Source organism: Notolabrus celidotus, chromosome 3 (genome assembly GCF_009762535.1).
Source record: "Notolabrus celidotus isolate fNotCel1 chromosome 3, fNotCel1.pri, whole genome shotgun sequence".
Lineage (NCBI taxonomy): Eukaryota > Metazoa > Chordata > Actinopteri > Labriformes > Labridae > Notolabrus > Notolabrus celidotus.
In genome coordinates, this window is record NC_048274.1 from 3,482,642 (window position 1) to 3,504,369 (window position 21,728).

General features: G+C 42.3%; 1 protein-coding gene across 1 annotated transcript in view; it reads right to left on the minus strand.

Moving 5' to 3' along the window:
- LOC117810657 (protein kinase C-binding protein NELL1-like) overlaps positions 1 to 21,728 on the minus strand; it is a 459,515-nt gene that overhangs the window by 359,401 nt on the left and 78,386 nt on the right. Inside the window, exon 4 of the mRNA XM_034680585.1 lies at positions 11,303 to 11,473. Coding sequence (XP_034536476.1) covers positions 11,303 to 11,473 — 171 coding nt within the window. The remainder of the gene's footprint in view (positions 1 to 11,302; positions 11,474 to 21,728) is intronic.

Genomic DNA, 21,728 nt, shown 5'->3' on the forward strand with positions numbered 1-21,728 from the left:
TTCCTCTGTTTGAGTATGAGCTGCTCAAACAGTCAGGCTTCATACAAAAGTGGATTCAATGAATATGTTATCTTAATTCCAGAGAACCTCAGCATGTGAGCAGGATTTCAAGTAGTCAGGCTAACAAGGTTACAGCATCATCTGCAGGATTTCACAAGCATGCTTGAAGGGATTTAGCTGAGCTACCTTTTGGTCTACCTCGACACTTCAGAGTTTCTTATTGGCAGTATGAGCTGCGCAACGAATACACTTATGCATGCATCAAAGGAACTTAGTTTTAGTTAGTTCAAAAGTTAATTAGTTTTCACTGTAACCCTAAACTAACATAGTCGTTTATGTCACTGTTGCAGATTGGTCCGTTAATTTTAACCCCATGTGATCATGTAGGATGTTGAGGAATCAGAAGAGCACTGAAGCTTCTTAGATTCAGAACAATAACACGGAGTGCAGCTTTGCCAGTCTTATGATTAAATAAGTTTGAAGACAGACTTTTATTAAGTACAACGATGTAAGTAATCGAGGTCATTTATCAGACCGACAGTGAATGGAGATGATATGCTTCTGAATAAGCCGAGCCGCGCTGAGCTGATGAGCTTCAAGGCAAACTGCATTAATCAATGAGCAGAAGAAACATAATTACAGTCGGAGAAGGAATATTGATAAGATGAGAAAAAGTTCAGAGTGGAGGAGAGAGGCTGGTAAGTCAGGTCAGGAAACCACAATTAGTTCTAAACTGTGGGGTCAAGCCATGGCAGTGATTCCTCTCTGAATAATCAGGGTTCATGAGGAGTTACTTCAGGTTAACACTTAACAAACTCAGGAGGTTTCCAGGGTGGGAAATGTTGGAGGTAGAAATTCTGAAGAGGCCTCCTGTCCGTTGATGGTTCCATTGCAGTACAGGTGCAAATTGGTGGTCCTCTAACTTCATACTAGTTATTGGTTGTTTATATTAAAAGCAAATTCAAGACCTACCTATGTTTTTAGTGACGCTTTTAACTGACTTTTACTCCTTTAACAGTTTTTTTTTACCTTACTTTTTTACTTATTTATTTTCTAGTTCAAATGTTAGTTACTTTTTATTTTATTTTATTTATGTTATTTTATTTATTTACTTATTTTCTTTTAACGGTTTAATATTTTAGTGTTTTGTTATCTTAGAAATGTATTTTATTTTGGTGAGTTTAATTTCCTGTGTTGAGTTTTAACATCTTATTTTACCTCCAGTGTTTCCTAATTAAGATATCATGAGAGCGTTTTCTCAGTTCATTCAGAAACTTGTTTTTTATTTTTCATTTATTTTATTTTCATTGTTATTATTATTATTGTTGCATATATTGTGTTCTTCACTTTTGGATTATGATGGGGGGGTCTTTTTATTTTCATTTTTATATACCTCTTTTTTTTAAATTCTATTTTAAGTTGTTTTTATGTACAGCACTTTGTGTGACTGTGTCATTGTATGAAAAGCGCTTTATAAATAAAGTCTGATTGATATTGAAAAAATCAGGCACCCTCGTATATTGAAGAGCTCATAGCGCCCTATTACCCCTCTAGAACTCTACGCTCCCAACATGCAGGCTTGCTAGTTGTACCTAAAATCTCTAAAAGTAGTATGGGAGGTAGAACCTTCAGTTATCAGGCCCCTCTCCTTTGGAATCATCTACCAGTCAGGGTCCGGGAGGCAGACACCCTCTCCACTTTTAAGAGTAGACTTAAAACTTTCCTTTTTGATAAAGCTTATAGTTAGAGCTGGATCAGGCTTGGACCAGCTTTTGTTATGCTGCTATAGGCCTAGACTGCCGGGGGAACTGGCACACTGACACACTGGGATCCTAGCTCACCCCCTTCCCCCCAGCCCCCTCATCACTTATTTTAACTCTGCCTGTCCCATTAAAGTTACTAACCATAGACCTTTCTGGAGTCCCTGAGCTCCATTGTCTCGTAGATTCCTCTGAGCTGCCGTAGACGTCCTCCTGCTGTGGACGATCTGGACTCCAGCTGATCCGGACATGCTGGACTCCAGCGGCAACAGCTTCTACGACTCGTCTCATCACTATCACCTCTCTCTCTTACTCCCCACTTTCCCTCTTTCAAGACCCAACTCGGTCGAGGCATGATGGCTGTCTAACATGAGTCTGGTTCTGCCTGAGGTTTCTGCCTGTTAAAAGGAAGTTTTTCCTCACCACTGTAACTAGCTAAATACTGCGATGTGCAATGCTCATGATGGATTAAGGTGGGGTCAGACTGAGTCTTACCCTGTCTTGAAGTTGGGTCTCTGTTCATAATTTGACATAGTGTGGTCTAGACCTCCTATGTTTGTAAAAGCGTCTTGAGATAACGTTTGTTGTGATTTGGCGCTATACAAATAAAGATTGATTGATTGATTGATTGATATTGGTTCCAAATCTACTCCAAATTGCTGAGGCAAACCAGAGCTGCTCTCCAAAGTCAAGTTATTTCAAAGTTTCAATGAGTCAAGTTTGTAAAGTCAAGCCAAAACTTCAGGTCTTCCAGCCAAGTAAAAGTCCATCTAAATCTTCATCAGAGGTCTAAGAGTCTACTAACAAGCGTTTTCCTGTAAGGAACTAATGGCTGCTTCCGAAACCAATGACTTCTATCCCCATTTTTCATTGTATTCCTATGTTAAGCATAAATTAGCCTATTTTTCCCACTGCATAGGTAAACAAATCCTCTGTGTCAGGTCACACTTTGCATTGTGGGAAACTGGCTTCAAGACAGCAGCTAACCTTAGCCAGTTAACCTACTGACAAAATGAGTCAGGGGCTGACTTGGAGCAGCGAGGAGGTTGAGGCTTCATACATATTTAGGCGGATGAGCATGTTTGTCAAAAGTTAGACAAAAATAAAGAAGTTTATAGACTTTTGAGTCGATGCATGATTGAAAGGGACTTAAGCTTCTCTGTTGAGGAGTGTCACAGCAAGGCAGAGAAGCTCAGATGGCAGTTTGTGACATTACAAGACCAGCTTGGCAAAAGTGTAGGTTCCAGTGATGAGAAGGACAAATGCCAGAGGTAAAATGAGCTGGACTAAATCCTCTTGTTAAATTGGATGGAGACACTCAGTAACATTAGCCTATCATTGTTTTTATGCTAACTACCTCACCCACTACTGGAGTGTGATGAGTCAAGCAGCTTTTTGTCTTGGTTGCTGGGTTGATTGCATTCACCGCTCCAGGGTTCGACTGGAGGCAAGCTGAGACCACTTCTTCTCTGCGATATAGACACGCTGGTTTGTTCTGCAGGCAGAGTGTGATCGCTGTGTTCACATATGTCCACACAATCCGAGCCAAGGAGGGGAACGCCCCTGTTCTCCTGATGATCCAGGTGTGAAAACACCCTAAAATTAAACCTATAGGCAACATAAGCTACTGTTTTCCTCAGGGCAGTAACCTTTGTACCAATTTACTCTTAAAACTGTCATTTCGGCCAAACTTTCAGCCTTTTGTTTCCAACTCCACTGCAGACAATTAACTGAGGTAATCTCAGATGAACTCATCTTTATGAGGTTTATTCTGTGAAGATGTGACAGATTTTCAAAAGCTCCACTCTCAGATCTTGGGACAGCAGCCCAGCTGGCACAAACAAAGTGCAAAATCATGTTCATGATGGAACAGAGGTACCAGAGGATTTAGTTTGTTGTTAAAAGCTCAGGGTGGAGGCCTGTGTTGCGTGACTCAATAGACACGAAAGTGAGATGTTTAGCAGAGACCTCACCAACAGAGCCTCGGCAATGAGGAGGTGAGGAACACGGAAACAGCTGTCAGATCTACTTTGATAAATTAGACTAAAATAAATTCATAATTCAATCAGCCTCAGTACATCTTGTTTCTTAGAAAACTGCTGCAATAATTCATTTGATATTCTCAGTAAGACTTCTACCATTCTTCTTTGTACTTTTTACATTTTTAAAGATTATTTAAAAATGTAAATTCTGCAGAATTCTTTGATGCTTGAATCTTTTATTTCTGTGCTGTTTCATGTTAATCACTATCATGTCTGCGCTGATGGAATGTGTTTTTGTACTTCTAAAGGGGTGCCATTATCTCAGCTAATAAAAGTCTGCTTCTCTGTGCTCCCTCAGCATGTTGCCACCAAAGTGTTCACTTCAGTGATGCTTTCATACGAATCGATCTCAGACGAGGACGGTGTAAGAAAGTTTTCATAAACCCTCAAGTTTCTGATCCACCTGTAGATTAAGTCTAAATCCTAACCTGAGGTGAGATTCCTCACTTGGACACTGACTCACACAGCTTTTGCCATGCACATAGTTCAAGGATTTCCTTCTTGCAACAGACTTTGTTAGAGACACAGACAGATGTGGCAGGAATGTTCAAATGGAGTATCTGCAGTAGCTGCATTTACATGGAGCGTAATATTCAGATTCTAACTGGTTTTAAAACAGGTTTTCAAAAAGTTAAAATGCAACTTTGTCAGGTCTGTGCTCAAGAGGAGAAAAAACCCCTTTGAGAATTCTTCTTTTGCTAAATGGAGGTCGGATCGATCATTTCTGGTGCATCTCAAAACCTAAAAGCCGATTGGCCTTTGTGACTCAGCATCATGCAGAATCATCGCTCAGGTTGAGACTATTGATGTAGAACAGATTGTAAGCTGCATGCAGATGTCTCCTCGTAATGATAAATAAATCATCGTCAGATTGCCGCAGATGGAAGCCAGAATGTTATTACTGTGGTCTGTTTTTTTCTTGCATACACTAAAGTCTGCTTTTAAGTGAGCGCTCAGTACTACTCAGATCACAAACATACTATTAACAGAAACCAAAACACTTCATATGCCAGAACTCAGGCTCTGTGAACACAGATCCTACGTCTTTACATAGAAACTGTAAACACAGGAAGAAGAAAGCAGGAAAACTGATCCACAGCAAAAACAAAACAGTCTATATAAAAGGCACAGGGAGGATTTTTCAACTGATTTGGAAATAGTCTCACTCTTAAGGCTGATTTATACTTCTGCGTCGAACTGACGGTGTAGCCTACGCCGTAGGTCTGCGTAGCTCCCGTACCTACGCAGAGGCCTACGCACGTAGCTGACGTGCACCTCCTCCAAAATGTAACTCCGCGTAGAGCCGACGCGGACCGCAAGCCCTGTGATTGGTCCGCTCGGCGGCTTTGTCTTTCCCGCATTCACATCACTTCCGGGATCCCGGACATCGGCCGCACATCGGCCGTGTATTTCATCTCCTCCTCTCTATTCTTCATGTCATCATGTCTGTACGATAAACAGCAACATGTATCAGCTGTAGATTAGCATAACACGCTCTGAATCGATGTGGAAAAGTAAACAGAGATCGTAGCGGGCCGGAAGTAGGAGATCGGCTATCAGAGAGAGCACACTGCCCTCAGGCGTTTCGGCGGAGAATTACTGCGCGACACGGACACATCGACGCACAAGTATGTGGGGCTCATGTCCGCGCAGCCCCTGCTGCGTAGGGGAGACGCAGAAGTATAAATCAGCCTTTATACTGATCAGTCCCTCCAGGAAGTTGCGATTTCGCGATCGCAACTATCAACCAAGCGGCAAACTCCGGTCTCAAATGATGAAGCCAATGCAGAAGTGCTATAAACTGCAATACATCGAAAATCCGCTTGAGGCTGGCTGCAGAAACACCGGAAACCACATAGATATGAATGGGAAAAAGACGATCTTTGCAGCATTAATAAACATGTTTAAAGCCTGGTTCAAAAAACATCTTGGCCCTACAAAGCTAATCTCTCTATCAGCACACACTGTACGGGGGGTGAATTTTTTTCTAACGTGACGGTTAAGAAGATATTAAGATTACGAGTTTTGCCCAAATAAGGACATGACTGACGTGACTCACGGTCGGGAACACACAGCCATTGGCTAAGAGACTCACACTACGTCACACTCTGCCTAGTTGAGTTCCGCATTACCAATATGGCTGCCGCCGTCGATTTGCTTCAAAACAGCTCTCAGGAACAGATGGGTGACGTCACGGATACTACGTCCATATTTTATACAGTCTATGCTATCGACGCAAATTCAACCAATCAGCGCGATTTTTTCGCGGCCTTGCAATTTTATACAATCACCGCAACTTTCCCGCAAATTTGACCATTTACCTTAAACTCAGCCCCTGTACGTCATCGGTTTCATCGTGTTTGTTTGTGTTTTTAACTTTCACTATGATAATGTTTTGGTGAGGACCGGTTTTGAATCAGTCACCATCATATGGTCGAGAATCAGCGGCGCTCGTGCCATGTGAGCGGGGCGGCGTCGTTTTGGAGGAGCTCCGAGGGAGGAGGGGAGGGGTTAGACGGAGTCATGAGGAAAAGCTACATTCAAATTCATGCTGGTTTTCCGAGACTACCAACCCTAGCTTTAAGGTGATTCCAACAGTCCAAAGCTAATTGTCTTATGCTACGATATCTAAATGTTCAAGACGTTGTTTTACGTTAGGCAGGCATATTTTATCATGTGCAATTTGTGTTAATGTTTTATGCATGATAGAGGAGGAGGAGCTGGAGGTGGAGGAGCCTATCAGACTGCTGAGACCGCAAAGGAGGATTAGTTTTACGATGGAGGGGAGCTGGAGGTTCACGTTGGTGGAGCCGTTAAGACGACTGAGAGTGGAGGTCTGCAGCTGGACTGTCTTGAAAATAGTTGCCAAATACAGAGTAATACACCTTGCTACATCTGAAGGTAACACCTGAGAGCTCCTTTAAAGCATGCAACTGTTTAAAATGCAGCAGATAGGCATGCTTCCCAAATATGATCAATAAATACAGACTTGGAGAAGGAAAAAAAAATTAGAGAACTTAATCCACATTTTGAGGATGAAGTATTTCATCCAGTCTCCACTATGAATCTTGTATTTATGTCTCTCATCTTTTAATTCAAATAACTTCTTTGCATGTAATTTGTATTCAGCATTAAAAAAAATAAAGTCTGAATCAACTTCTGTCTGAAATGTGCTTCAAAAAAGTTCCCTGCTTTGACTTGCCCTGATGAATCATTTTGCAGAGTCACCTTACTCAAGCTTAAAACATCAATATGTTGAATCTCAGTTTTGAAGCAGACGTCGATAAAACAAGGGCTGCCGAGGCCAAAGCAACACTACACAGGAAAAATGTACCTGAAGATGTGAAGACAAACAGCTCCCTTTCACATCTACAGATACTTAAAACCATTTAATGAGCCTTGAAATCAATAAAGTGCTGTTTGCTGCATGAATCAAATCACTTGAAAACTTCAAGGCTAATGGGTCTGCCAATTTACTTTGAGCAGAGAAATCATTCTTTGCACTTAAGAGAAAGAAATGATCACGTAAGCAGGGATGTGATTTTCTGTTTGTCCTTCTCTTTCTTAGATTTTTTCCCCTCGGCGAGGTTGTCATCAAAGACAGATTTACTAGGTTGCTGTCAAAGTAGCCAGAGAGAACATTCAGGGAAACTAAATTGGAAACTAAATTTGCCTAGGATGCCTTAATAAGGGGTAGATCTCTGCTAAAACCTTGAAAAATAAGGGATGTGTATAAACTATCATGATTAGAGCCCTCTGGGAAAGTCTGATTTGTAATTCTGGATAAATTCTTGTTATTGCTGTTTATCAGCTTCAAATTGGTGGATTAACCCTTTAAAAACATACACATGCTGAATATAAAGGTTGGTTTAATAGATGTTTATATCAGCCCTTTATGGGAATCCAAATGACAAAGTTTGAGGGACTCTTTCCTCATTTGTGTTTCTGTCAAAACAAAGCACCAGACCTGTTACATGGTCTGAGTTAAGGGTGCAGCGTTCATGGCTATAGTGGAGAGAAGGTTTTAACTACGTTGTAGCATTATGTTAAGTTCTTCTTGCAGTGTCACATCATGCCAAACTGTGGCTGGTAACATCAAATGAAAGGTTTAATAGACAGTTTGGAAACCAGTTTGGGATGTTAGTTAGTGCTGATATGAATCATAGGGAAATTCAGTCGGTTTAAGATGCAATCAGAGCAAAGAATGGCTGCTTTGAATCTTTCCAAAGATACATACTGGGTGCAGTGTGCAGAAATGAGAATGTTTATAGATATTTTGCAATCAGATACCAGACTGAAATGCTCCCTTGCTCATAGTTCCAGAAGTGATGGTGGCCCAGTGTTCATTTTGTGGCTATTTTAGATTTAGTCTTAGTCTTAGTCTTTAGACGAAAATGCCTGTTAGTTTTTGTCACATTTAAAGCTGGGGTTGGTAGTCTCAGAAAACCAGCATGAATTTGAATGTAGCTTTTCCTCATGACTCCATCTAACCCCTCCCCTCCTCCCTCGGAGCTCCTCCAAAACGACGCCCCCCCGCTCACATGCACGACCGCCGCTGATTCTCGACCACATGATCGTGACTGATTCAAAATCGGTCCTCACCAAAACATTATCAGAGTGAAAGTTAAAAACACAAACAAACATGGCTGCTGTTAGCACTCACATCTATCATGCTAGCATTATCCAGTTGTACTGGTGACACGATATCAGGAGAAAAGTTATAACACAGATATAATACTGTAACAGCTCTACTGTTTGTTAAACATGTTTAGTGTAGATGTTCTTAATTCCTACAGTGTTGACGGTCAGTGAAGGCATCAGGAGAGGTGTAGAGTGTGCAAGTGGGAGAGAGGAGAGGAGAAGTTTTTCATTCATTCAAACATTGATTGTTGTTTTGTTGGTTGGCGTGATCACGGCCGACAGTGACCGGTTATTAAAACTCAACGTGTTCACGAATCGGCTCGTCATCACTACAGCGTCCGGACGGACGTTACAATAAATATATATTTTCTGTAGGACTTACTGAACGTCATTAATTATTCTGCTTGTTGGTGAGAGCTTTTTAGACTCTGATCCGGACTACAGTCCTGAGCAAAGCACCTCATCAGGTCAGAGGGGACAGGCCCGAGGACGAGCGAGAGGGGCAGTAAATAGAGTCAGGGGAAGTAGAGGCAGGAGACGGGGACTCGGAGGAGTGCACGCCGGGGAAATGTACACGCAGGAGGAGGGCAGAACGGCTGGACGGGATTTGATTGGTTTGAAATTTGGGGAGCCAAAACACGGTGATTGGTTAGTGTTTTCCCAGGTTTACTCCGGCTGTAGATAGCAGTTTTTTTTCACTCTTTTTTAGGAACACATCATGTATTGATTACCATCAGGACATAAAGATCATTTTAACCAGTATGACAAAAAGTGTCTCTAAATCTGATTACCAACCCCAGCTTTAAGGCTTTTATTTTTGCCGAAACATCTTTACTCTTTAAATAATTCATGTAGTTAATCAGATATTGGTAACAGGGTTGAACCAAGTGTTAAAATTGTCAACATTTAACTCCTTTAACACTTTTGCTTGTGTAATATCTTAAGTGAAATAATTCAGCCTGTTTTTGCTAAAATGTCAAAAGAAAACATTCTTGATGTGACCACTGTGACTGTATTTTGATTCTCTTGACTCACAGAAAAATGCACCTGCAGTGACAGGCGCACTGGACAGACAGTCAGTTCACGGCACTCTGAAATGCATCTGCATCTTTGATAACAAGGAGTTGATCAAAACTTACTAAATGTGTCTGATGTTTCACAAAATTGGATTAAATCAAGCTGTAGACGGGAGCTTTTTACGGTAATAGCGGCAAAAACATCAAACATCAAATATTAAACAGACGGCCCCTGGTTGTGTCTTTGTCACTAACACACATCAGGGGGTATGAATCATCAATGAAGAAGAGACAGATGCATGGAGGTGAGGAGAACTGGTTCATGAAGCACACCTGCTGCAGGTAGAGACCAAGCTAACACTGAGCCCCTCAAATAATAACTCAGCCTGTCACAGGAAGTCATCACTTTTATCTTTAAAGACACACAGCGGGGGAAACATGGATTTTGAATGTCCTGCCTAAATGTCACTAAATACCCTACACTGCACCTTTAAGGAGGAGTTTCTGCAGATGTGTTGTTGTAATGACCACCTGTGCTTTATCTGTGAGTAAGTGTGGAGAGGAAGTCTTTTAGTGTATGATTGAGCTAATGTCTGATGTAAGATGTATTTAATGTATTCAGTGTTAAACCTTCCTCAACAGTGTGACTACAGTCATGGTTAAGACTGAGAAAGCTGTCTCATATTGTCTTTGATATGTGCTGTTCCTGTCCACATCATGAGTTAGCATAGAAACAACTATAATTAAGACCAAAAGAAATTAAAGACTACATAAAAGAGGAAAAATAAAAGAGGATTTAAAAATAGCAGCAAAACAAGACAATACTAAAATAGGAACATTATGCCTCGGGCAGCAGCAGAGATCTGCTTTGCAAAGAAAACACATTGCAGTATCTATTGATCAGACAAGAGAGTAACTAGATTAAATTAACAGTCAGTTCTCTTTAAACACTTAAAAGATCACTGTTCACTATTCAGTTTCATAACCACAGACTAAATCTGACGATCTCTTAATTAACTCCAGTCTCAGCCAAAGAACTGTTGGTAAGCAAAAACATTTGGAATCCAATTTAATCCAATTATGTTTTGATCTTTTCTCCCTAATAAGAATCCGATGCCCTCTTTTATCTCCGCAGCAGACTCCTCTGACTGACAGTCACTGAGGCGATAATTAATCGACAAACCACCGGTCTGATGAGAATAATAGGCGTCTGAGGAAGAATCGATACGACAACGCCATCCTCCCCGTGCATCACCCAGCTTTTCATCCCAGAGAGGTGACAGAGCAATACCACTACTCAAATTTACACTGCTTCTTCTTCTTCTTCTTCTTCTTCTTCGCAGTGTCTCTCAAGCAAGTGCGTCAAGAAAAAGGACAAGTGATGCCTTCCTAGCTCTCAGGAGGAGGCAGCGTGAGGAGAGAGAAGGATTGTCACAGCTGAAGTGCATGTTTATAGATCAGCTCTGACTGAGTGCTACTTTAGAAAAGAGCCTTCAGTGCTCGATCGATGAGACGATTATATCATTGCTGCCTTCCACTTCATTATGGAACAGTGTGAGCTGAAGAAACATCCTCCTCCAGGGTGAATAAAGATACAGCCTCTCTCCTACACGGCAGCGTGTGCATATGTGTTAATTTGTCCTTGGTTGTTCCATTGTCAGCTCCATTAACAGCCTGTCAGCCGCACTGAGACAGCAGCTAACAAATATTTACCTTGATAAACACAGACAGCTCATTAGATGTGTCACTTCAAAGGAGCGCGGTAAAAACAAAACAGCAGAGCAACTTGTGATAAAGATATGGAGGCGTTGTGTGTTTGTGTGTCTGTGTGTGTGTGTGTTACCTGTTACAGTCGACGTGCAGCAGGAGGTGGGAGGCGCTGATGGTGAGGGCGATCTTGTGCCACTGGCCATCTGCGAGGCGGTAAGGGAAGGACTCGGAGCGCGGCTTGCCTTTAAAGCGGTAGTGGTAGCGGATCTCCTCTCTCACCCCGCTGCTCTCCAGCTCAAAGTAGCTGCAGGGGGAGGACAGGGGGTCAAAGGTCAGAGATGCTCTGTTTCTGTAATAAGGTCTCTGTTCGGGGAAGACATATGTTTAAATACTCAAGTTAGAAAATCCTGGCACAATATTTCAAGATAGAAGAATAGAGAATAAGTTTCTCAACAATCTTAAGAGGTGGAAAAAGTTAGGTTTCATATTTGAGGCACATTAGTTATCAATCAATCAATCAACCAATCAATCAATCAATCAATCAATCAATCAATCAATCAATCAATCAATCAATCAATCAATCAATCAATCAATCAATCAATCAATCAGACTTTATTTACAAAGCGCTTTTCATACAATGACATTGTAACACAAAGATGTAAATTAGGTACTAGCTAACTCTAGTACAACTAAATGGCAGTATACTGTCCCTGTTGAAATAAACAAATACATAAGAAAAATAAAAATAATTTGGTAGTGTGGTGTTCAAAGTTCAGTTCGGAATCTAAAATTACACCAAAATATCACATCATATCTCAAAGCATTGTATCGTGATCTATCCATCAATTTCCAAGCATCAAAGAGTGTTTTAGGAGTCACATTCAGAGTCTCAAAATGTCATTATAATCTAGTTATTTGCTTTCAAACTATTTTGGACAAAGTTCAGTGAACACTCATTTGAGATGTCTGACCAAAGATACTAAATGTTGGGTATATCTGCTCCAGTTTTTTGGATAGACAAACACTCCTTTGGGGTTACTGTGTTGGTAGGCTTGCAAAATATTTCTTCCCCTTTGAAAAATATGATTAAAAACTATGAAAATTCCAAATCTCTCTCTATGACCGTGCTCTGGGGATCCATCAGCCGTATTGGCAGACTACACTGATTTTCAATATCAATAAAAAAGACTGCCATCCTCCAAACCCCTGAATACACACACACACACACACACACACACACACACGGCTGACAAACAATAACAACATGTGTAAGAAACATCTTCTAATGTGATAGCTCGGTGTAAGAATCTATAACATCTCTGTCAGGTTGTCAACACCATCAGAAAAATAGAGATATATCAGTCTCAGTTTCACCTCCCTTCTCTCTTTGCGGTGCCGCTGCAGGTGTTCAACCTGCAGCTCGTCTCCGCACCATGTGAGCGATGCACTCTCAAAACTCATCAGCTACGCTAAATTAAGAACCATCCAGCCGCAGACAGCAGCAGCCCGAGAGCCGCAGGCAACCAGTCATGACATTTCAGCTTCCCCGCGGCTGCAAATGACCCCAGCACAGGACTCCCTGGTTCCTCAGCACACACATACACACATTATGCACTGTATGTGAAACTGCTCGCCAATAATCCAAACGTAGCCAGGACCCAGTCCATCCCAATATATTCAGGCACACACAAAAAAATGGAGACTCCCACATACACACACAGGGATCAAGCCCATTCAATACCAAAGCTCTACAGCTCTCATGCATATTTATGGGAGGGGAGAGTTGACCCACTCCGGAGAATATCAATCGAGGCTGAGGGGCAGCAGATTTATCCATCTTCTTGTTCAGAAAATGAATGAAACTGAGAAGGGCTCATAAGACCTCAACACAAACAAAACTCTGCACACATAATAGGATAAAATACCAAGACATCATTTTCACACCGACCAGGTTGGCGTAGAATTAATGCTCTTTGTCTGCAGCCTGCAGCTTGAAGGCGTAGAGTGATGATATAAACACTGACAAGAGCACAGCTACTGAATATGAAGCATTAATAATACTATTCCAAACCTTTGAATTAGGAGACACTGTGACAACTAATTCAAAAAACAGAAACAGGAAGGTTAAAGTTGAAGCAGGATGTTGGCTTTTTTAATTGATGCTGATGTTGAAACATAGACTTTGTTTGGAAATGTATTTTTTCTTAGTTTTATTATTCAAACTCTGCAGTAAAACGAGGCTTGGGGCAGCTTTAACTGAGTCTGTAGGGACTTGGCTTAGGAACCATGCACAGACTGACCGGTTCACGTTCCTGCACAGATCGGCTAGTGGAGAGGTGCCAGTTCACTTTCTGGGCACTGCCAAGGTTCAAGCGAGGCACTGAATCCCTAAATGCTGGGAGAGCTCGTCCGTGTGCAGCTCCCTCTGCACTCTGACATCACTACATCAATGCATTTTCACAAGATCATGTTTGTGCATGTGTGTTTAATTCAGTCTGTGTGTGCAGTGTGATCAATATTACAGTGGAACAAATTGAGTTCCCCCTTTGGGATCTATAAAGTACATATTTTTCTTCCTCTCTATGTTAGTATATCAAATTATCAAGATGTTAATTCCTGGAATATCTTGAAATGGTTGATACCACATCAATAAACACTAATCAGAATCAGAATCAGAAATACTTAGTTTATCGCGAGGGGGAAATTCAGTTGTTACAGAAAGCTCTTATACACAGTATGAAAAAAGTCAAAATATTAATAGAAAGAAGGAATAAAATAAGATATAAATAAAGTAAATTGGATTAATAATAAGTTTATACAGAAGCGCAGAACAGTTAGAGTTCACTATGCTATTCATTAGTAAACATATTGAAAAGAATGTGTAAAATGTGGTGGAAGACGTACTGCATTAGCTTCCTGTTGCAAATAAAACAAATGTTCTGATGAATGATCACCTGCAGCTAATTTGAAGCTACCTGAGCAGTGTTTGCCTTTTTTGTAACTGCATGCATCATGATGTAATAACAGCATCAGCAAATGTAAGATATTCACAAACTAAGACATGAGTCTTTGCTTTCAGTTGCACAGAGAATATATAATCTGGCTTTCACAGTTTCTGTTTTAGATGGATTTAAAGACACAGTGTGTAGAAATAGATTTTCTAGCAATATCCAGTAGTCAGAGTCTTAAAATGCTCCCTTGCTCGCCCCTGAAGTAACGGTGGCCTTTGAGGACAAGAAGCTGAGTTTTTTATTATCAAAATTTGCTATTAAACCCAATATTGTGCACAACAACAACCACGCTCTTCTGATGCATTCCGAGTAGCAACCATAGACTGTATAAAATATGGACGTAGTATCCGTGATGTCACCCATCTGTTTCTGAAGCGCTGTTTTGAGGCCAATCATCGGTGGCAGCCATATTGCTACTGTCGAGCGATTGTGACGTAAAGAGGCGGGCTTTGAGCCTCCTAGCCAACAGCTACAGTGTTCCCGCCTGTCAATCAAGTCAGCTGTGCCTCTCATTGGAAGACTTGTAATCTCAATATCTTCAAATTTGCAGCGTTAGATAAAAATTCACCCCCCGCACAGTGTGTGCCGATTGAGAAATGAGCTATCCAGACTACACTCGTCTTTTGTACCAGGCTGTATCCATCCATCTTCTTCCGCTTATCCGGGTCCGGGTCGCGGGGGCAGCAGTCTCAGCAGGGAAGCCCAGACACTCCTCTCCCCGACCACTTCAACCAGCTCTTCTGGGAGGATACCGAGGCGCTCCCAGGCCAGCTGAGAGACATAGTCTCGCCAGCGTGTCCTGGGCCTTCCCCGTGGCCTCCTAGTCGGACATGCCCGAAACACCTCCCCAGGGAGACGCCCGGGAGGCATCCTAACCAGATGCCCGAACCACCTCATCTGGCTCCTCTCGATCCGGAGGAGCAGCGGCTCTACTTTGAGCCTCTCCCGGATGTCTGAGCTCCTGACCCTATCTCTAAGGCTGAGCCCAGCCACCCTGCGGAGAAAGCTCATTTCGGCCGCTTGTATTCGCGATCTCGTTCTTTCGGTCACTACCCACAGCTCGTGACCATAGGTGAGGGTCGGAACATAGATTGACCGGTAAATTGAGAGCTTTGCCTTCTGGCTCAGCTCTCTCTTCACCACGACAGAACGGTACAGCGCCTGCATCACCGCAGACGCCGCCCCGATCCTTCTGTCAATCTCCCGCTCCATTTTCCCCTCACTCCAGGCTGTAAACATGTTTATTTCTGCTGTAAAGATCGGCTTTTTTGAATTGGTGTGTATGTGTTTTCTGGTACTTCCGGAGCCAGCCTCAAGTGGATCCTCAATGAACTGCAGTTTTTAGCACGACCGCATTGGACTCATATTTTTAGACCACTTGGTAGCCACTCATTAAATATGGAAACTTATACAACCATTACTAGTTTGTCCTTTCTGTGATACAGTAGAAACATTGCAGCGCAAGATGGCAGCCTCTTTTGAAGGAGACCCGCTCCTTCAGTAGATGTCAAAGGCTCATTGTAAGTTAATAAAAATTAAACAATTATTTTATTTGGGTGATTATGCATAAACTTAACAGACTTTTGAGAATTATCTTCCATGTCTACCACTAAATCTGTACTGATAATTGCTACTAGAGACAACACACTGTACCTTTAAAAGGGGATAATTAAAAAAAACAGCGGCCTATCTGGCCACCCATGGGAAGTCTGATTTCAGGGATTCAATCTTTTCTCATAGTGGGTGTCTTTCTCTTAACAGTGCCATTATGTCCTAGTCCTTGTTATTGTTAACAATGTTCCAAGACAAATAGAAATGTGTTTTTAAAAAATCTCAGAAATCTGAAATATCACCCCTGAATTTAACACAACACAATCTTTGATCTGTTATTGTTCCAAAGAAAGATGCTTATTGCAGAAATATTGCTGAGCGAGTGAGAGCCTGAACGTTTCTTCCTACATTTCAGTTTGTCAAAGTGTTTGCAGTAGCTCCATATTCCTTCAGAGAGAGACTCAACATAAATCAAAAACTATTGCAACCCAGACAAAGAAAAGACAGAAAAAAGAAAGGAGGGGGCGTTGATCAGCACGCACAGTCCTGCAGAGTTTAGCTTGACGAGTTCAAACCTTTCCACAGAGCTAATGACAGCCCATCAGCCCCCCACACAGCAGGCCGTGTTAATACTGAAACAATTATCACACGCTAAATTAACAAGCATCATAGGGGCAGTGTTTCTCGACTAGGTTAAATTGCTTTTGCACTCATTTCACAGTGGCTGCTTGCTTTCTAACATAAGAGCGTCTGTGTGCACTGGAAAGAGAGGAGGAGTCGGTGCGAGAATGGGCAGCCGGTCATCAGTCTGATATTAAATGAATACATCACTGTGTGGCTGCGCTGAGCTCCGATCTGACAGCCCGTCTCCATCATTCTGCAGGAGACAGAGCCGCTCATACTTGTCAGCTGGAGAAGAATCATTTGCATCGTACGAGGAGTAAAAGGCAAATGAGAGCTCTCGAGCTCCGCGTCCTCCACTGATGAAGGCCTCCTCAGGGCTTCGAGAGGCCTGGAATCACTGAGCGAGCACAGGAACACTGCTATCCTGATTTGACTCATGAAATAATCATCAAAGGCATTAACTCCACTTCACAGCAAGCTTTCATTTTATGAAGCATTTAGTGGTAGTGATTGTGTCCCCACATTACCGAATGTTTAATGAAGCTGGTAAAATCCATTGGCAGAAAGTCTGTTTGTAACAAATAGAGTAGCTTGAAAGCCCCTAAAAATAACATATCTGTCATTTGTGCTTCTTTGTACAGAACACAAACAATGAGCTTTATTACCATTTAAAAAGCCTTCTTGTCATTACTGATCCTTTCAACACCAGCGTTTTATACAAAGACGTTTTTTCTAATGGCAACTGAATGGATCTATCAGGCTCCTCGTGCAGACTCCAAAGCTGTCAGTGGAAAAAAAAAATATCATGTTTGCATATCAAAGCAAAGAGAATTTTGGCTAGCTGTGGCAGAGGCAGACTGTGTGTGATAACAATGTGTTCAGATCTGATGTGATAGCAAAACGGCTCCACTGAGTAGGCTTATGTTTTCTGAGGCTAAAAAGTTTAGTGAGCACAAGATGTGAATAAATGTACTCATCACAGAACATATAGATACGGGGCGCCATTGGCCTAGCGGTGTAAGCGTGCGCCCCATGTACAGAGACTATAGCCCTTGTCGCAGAGGTCACATTTACTGCATGTCCTCCCCCAACTCTCTACTCCTCAGATTCCCTGTCTCTCTTCAGCTGTTCTATCCATTAAAGGGGAAAATGCCCAAAAGCTATAACTCTGAAAAAAAAAAAAACATATAGGGGAGAACAGGGTTGGTTGTCACACAGGTTGGTTGGCACACTTGTTATATCTCGCCACCAGGGGGCACTGTATCTCAAATTGGGGTATGGACATTTCCAGAATTAGGATAAGAGCTCACCTACATAGTCTTCTCTGGAGTAAGACAGCTGAACTTGAGGTGAGAGGACTTTTTGTGTTTTTCATGTCAAATTGTAAATATTCAGCTCCTCAGTATTTTTCTTCTAGGCTTTTAAACGATGGGTTTATAACAAAACAAGTGTTACCCTTACAAAGTGTGAGGGGAAAGCTAGAGTTTAGATTTTTATTAGCTAGCTAACTACTTGTTAGATGGTTGTTAGCCTTGATGCTAGCAAAAAATTCCATTTGGGGTTGGTCGTCACATTCTCTTTGGGGTTGGTTGTCACATGTAACAACCAACCCCAATGTTGGCAAAATCATGCATGGTGAAATGAGTTGGAGTGTGCAGACCCTACATTTGTCATCACTGTAACTCAGACAGTGACTGCATGTAGCCTAGTTGAGTAGGTCATTATTGTACGGCCTGTTTGTTTTGTTCTTTATGTTGTTATATAGGCTGGCTTAAAGATGTGTTTCCTGTTCATGGTCCTTGCTTATTGTATGTTAAAATGCATTAAGTTATGTAGGCCTATCACTTGTCAGTGCAATTAAACTTTCAAATATAGTTCTGCCTTCTTGCCTTTTTTAAAGATTTTTCTGATTGAAATACCATTGTGACAACCAACCCCATAGTGTTTGACAACCAACCCCATAGTGTGACAACCAACCCCATAGTGTTTGACAACCAACCCCATAGTGTGACAACCAACCCCATAGTGTTTGACAACCAACCCCATAGTGTGACAACCAACCCCATAGTGTTTGACAACCAACCCCATAGTGTGACAACCAACCCCATAGTGTTTGACAACCAACCCCATAGTGTTTGACAACCAACCCCATAGTGTTTGACAACCAACCCAATAGTGTGACAACCAACCCCATAGTGTTTGACAACCAACCCCATAGTGTGACAACCAACCCCATAGTGTTTGACAACCAACCCAATAGTGTGACAACCAACCCCATAGTGTTTGACAACCAACCCCATAGTGTTTGACAACCAACCCAATAGTGTGTGACAACCATCCCCATAGTGTGTGACAACCAACCCCATAGTGTGTGACAACCAACCCCATAGTGTGACAACCAACCCCATGGTGTGTGACAACCAACCCCATAGTGTGTGACAACCATCCCCATAGTGTGTGACAACCAACCCCATAGTGTGTGACAACCAACCCCATAGTGTTTGACAACCAACCCCATAGTGTGTGACAACCAACCCCCATAGTGTGTGACAACCATCCCCATAGTGTTTGACAACCAACCCCCATAGTGTGTGACAACCATCCCCATAGTGTGTGAAACCAACCCAATAGTGTGTGACAACCAACCCCATAGTGTTTGACAACCAACCCCCATAGTGTGTGACAACCATCCCCATAGTGTGTGAAACCAACCCAATAGTGTGTGACAACCAACCCCATAGTGTTTGACAACCAACCCCCATAGTGTGTGACAACCATCCCCCATAGTGTGTGACAACCAACCCCATAGTGTGTGACAACCAACCCCATAGTGTGTGACAACCGACCCCATAGTGTGTGACAACCGACCCCATAGTGTGTGACAACCAACCCCATAGTGTGTGAAACCAACCCAATAGTGTGTGACAACCAACCCCATAGTGTGACAACCAACCCCATGGTGTGTGACAACCAACCCCATAGTGTGTGACAACCATCCCCATAGTGTGTGACAACCAACCCCATAGTGTGTGACAACCAACCCCATAGTGTTTGACAACCAACCCCATAGTGTGTGACAACCAACCCCCATAGTGTGTGACAACCATCCCCATAGTGTTTGACAACCAACCCCCATAGTGTGTGACAACCATCCCCATAGTGTGTGAAACCAACCCAATAGTGTGTGACAACCAACCCCATAGTGTTTGACAACCAACCCCCATAGTGTGTGACAACCATCCCCATAGTGTGTGAAACCAACCCAATAGTGTGTGACAACCAACCCCATAGTGTTTGACAACCAACCCCCATAGTGTGTGACAACCAACCCCATAGTGTTTGACAACCAACCCCCATAGTGTGTGACAACCAACCCCATAGTGTGTGACAACCAACCCCATAGTGTGTGACAACCAACCCCATAGTGTGTGACAACCAACCCCATAGTGTGTGACAACCGACCCCATAGTGTGTGACAACCAACCCCATAGTGTGACAACCAACCCCATAGTGTGTGACAACCAACCCCATAGTGTGTGACAACCTACCCCATAGTGTGTGACAACCAACCCCATAGTGTGTGACAACCAACCCCATAGTGTGTGACAACCAACCCCATAGTGCGACAACCAACCCCATAGTGTGACAACCAACCACATAGTGTGTGACAACCATCCCCATAGTGTGTGACAACCAAACCCCATAGTGTGTGACTACTAACCCCATAGTGTGTGACAACCAACCCCATAGTGTGTGACTACTAACCCCATAGTGTGTGACAACCAACCCCATAGTGTGTGACAACCATCCCCATAGTGTGTGACAACCGCCCCCATGATGGGGTTGGTTGTCACAATGTGTCAGAGTGTCTCTGATAGGTAATTGCCTCTTTGTTACAATGAGAGGGATACACAAGCCAACACCGTAAGCTTCAATTTAATGTAGGAATGACTATTGAAAGATGTTTTGATGATGAGCAATCATGAAAACAGTAAAAAGTGTGACACCCAACCCCATTCTCCCCTACATTTTAAAAATCAAACTGATATTTTTCTTTAAAATACTACCAAGTAGGAGTCATGATCATCTTGGGGTCTCAAAGCCTAACCTTGCATGGTTCCATTTATAAAAGTGCAAACAGATCAGGGTCTTTAAAACTCTGCATTAATCAATGACCAGCACACAATAGACAATGGGAAAAGAAGGGCTGCAGAAAACACACTCCTGCCAAGTCTTAAAATTAAAAACACACAGCACTTCTCGGCCGCATGGGAAGCTTCCTTTCAGAAGCAAAAATGCTTTGTTGGCCAATTATGAGCATTCGGTCGAGGAGTGTGAACTTCAGAGGGAAGCTGCCCCCAAACTGGGACTCAGCGTAAGAAGATTTCATTCTCATTTCCGGAGAGCTGAACCACCACAGTTGTCTGAGGGAGAAAAATTACTTTCCTTCAATTTCAGGGATTTCAGAGGTCTATGTGACATTATTTTTTCACAGTACATGTTGGCATATGGTGCTGTAAATCACTTAGCATACATTTTTCTACCACATAAATGTCAGTTACAGCAGTATTGTAAAGACAAAGAGAAAGCGTGTCAAATAAGAGGCTTTAGATGATATGGCAGGAGAATCAGGATGAATGCATTTTAAATGTTTGCTGCTGCAAGTCCTGCAGTTTGTCACGGAGGGAGTGTGCACATACATCTTAAAGCAACACTGTACATGGCTCTGTGTAAGGTTATACAGTACACAGAGAGTGCAGGGTGTGTTATATGTGCAACACTCTAAGAATACACATTCAACATGAATTTATCATGTGCTTTTGGACAGTACAGCTGCAGTGCGACATGACGGGAAGTGTCCCCTGTGGTAATGTGGGCCTGTTCCCTCCCCAGTGTTTAGATGTACGTGATAGTGTGGGATGTTCTCTTTCGCAGCTCTATACCGGGAGGCACTGACTGGGATTGTATCTGATGGTTTATTCACGACAGTATCATGGTTGATAACAGTCAGGTGGAAGAAGGCAAGGCAATGATAATTCAGTGACATGAGAAGATAATGGCGATGGTGATGGTATGGCAAATGCCATTGCTTAGAAATGGCAAGGCGTGGCAATAGCCTGGCCAAAGAAAAGACTGCAAGCTACTAGTGCTCTTAAATTTGTTTGAAGAGTATAAGGAAACATTTACAATAAATGTACTTAAACTGTGAGGAGCACACCAGAAAAACTTGAGAAAGGTCAACTTCCATACACCAAAGTATGCAGTCAGCAATATATTTGTTATCTCTGTTTCTAAATCTAGCAAAGTCAAAGTCACCTCTCTGGTCTGCTGTGGTATTTCTTTACATCAATGTCTAAGTTTATTACTTGGTCA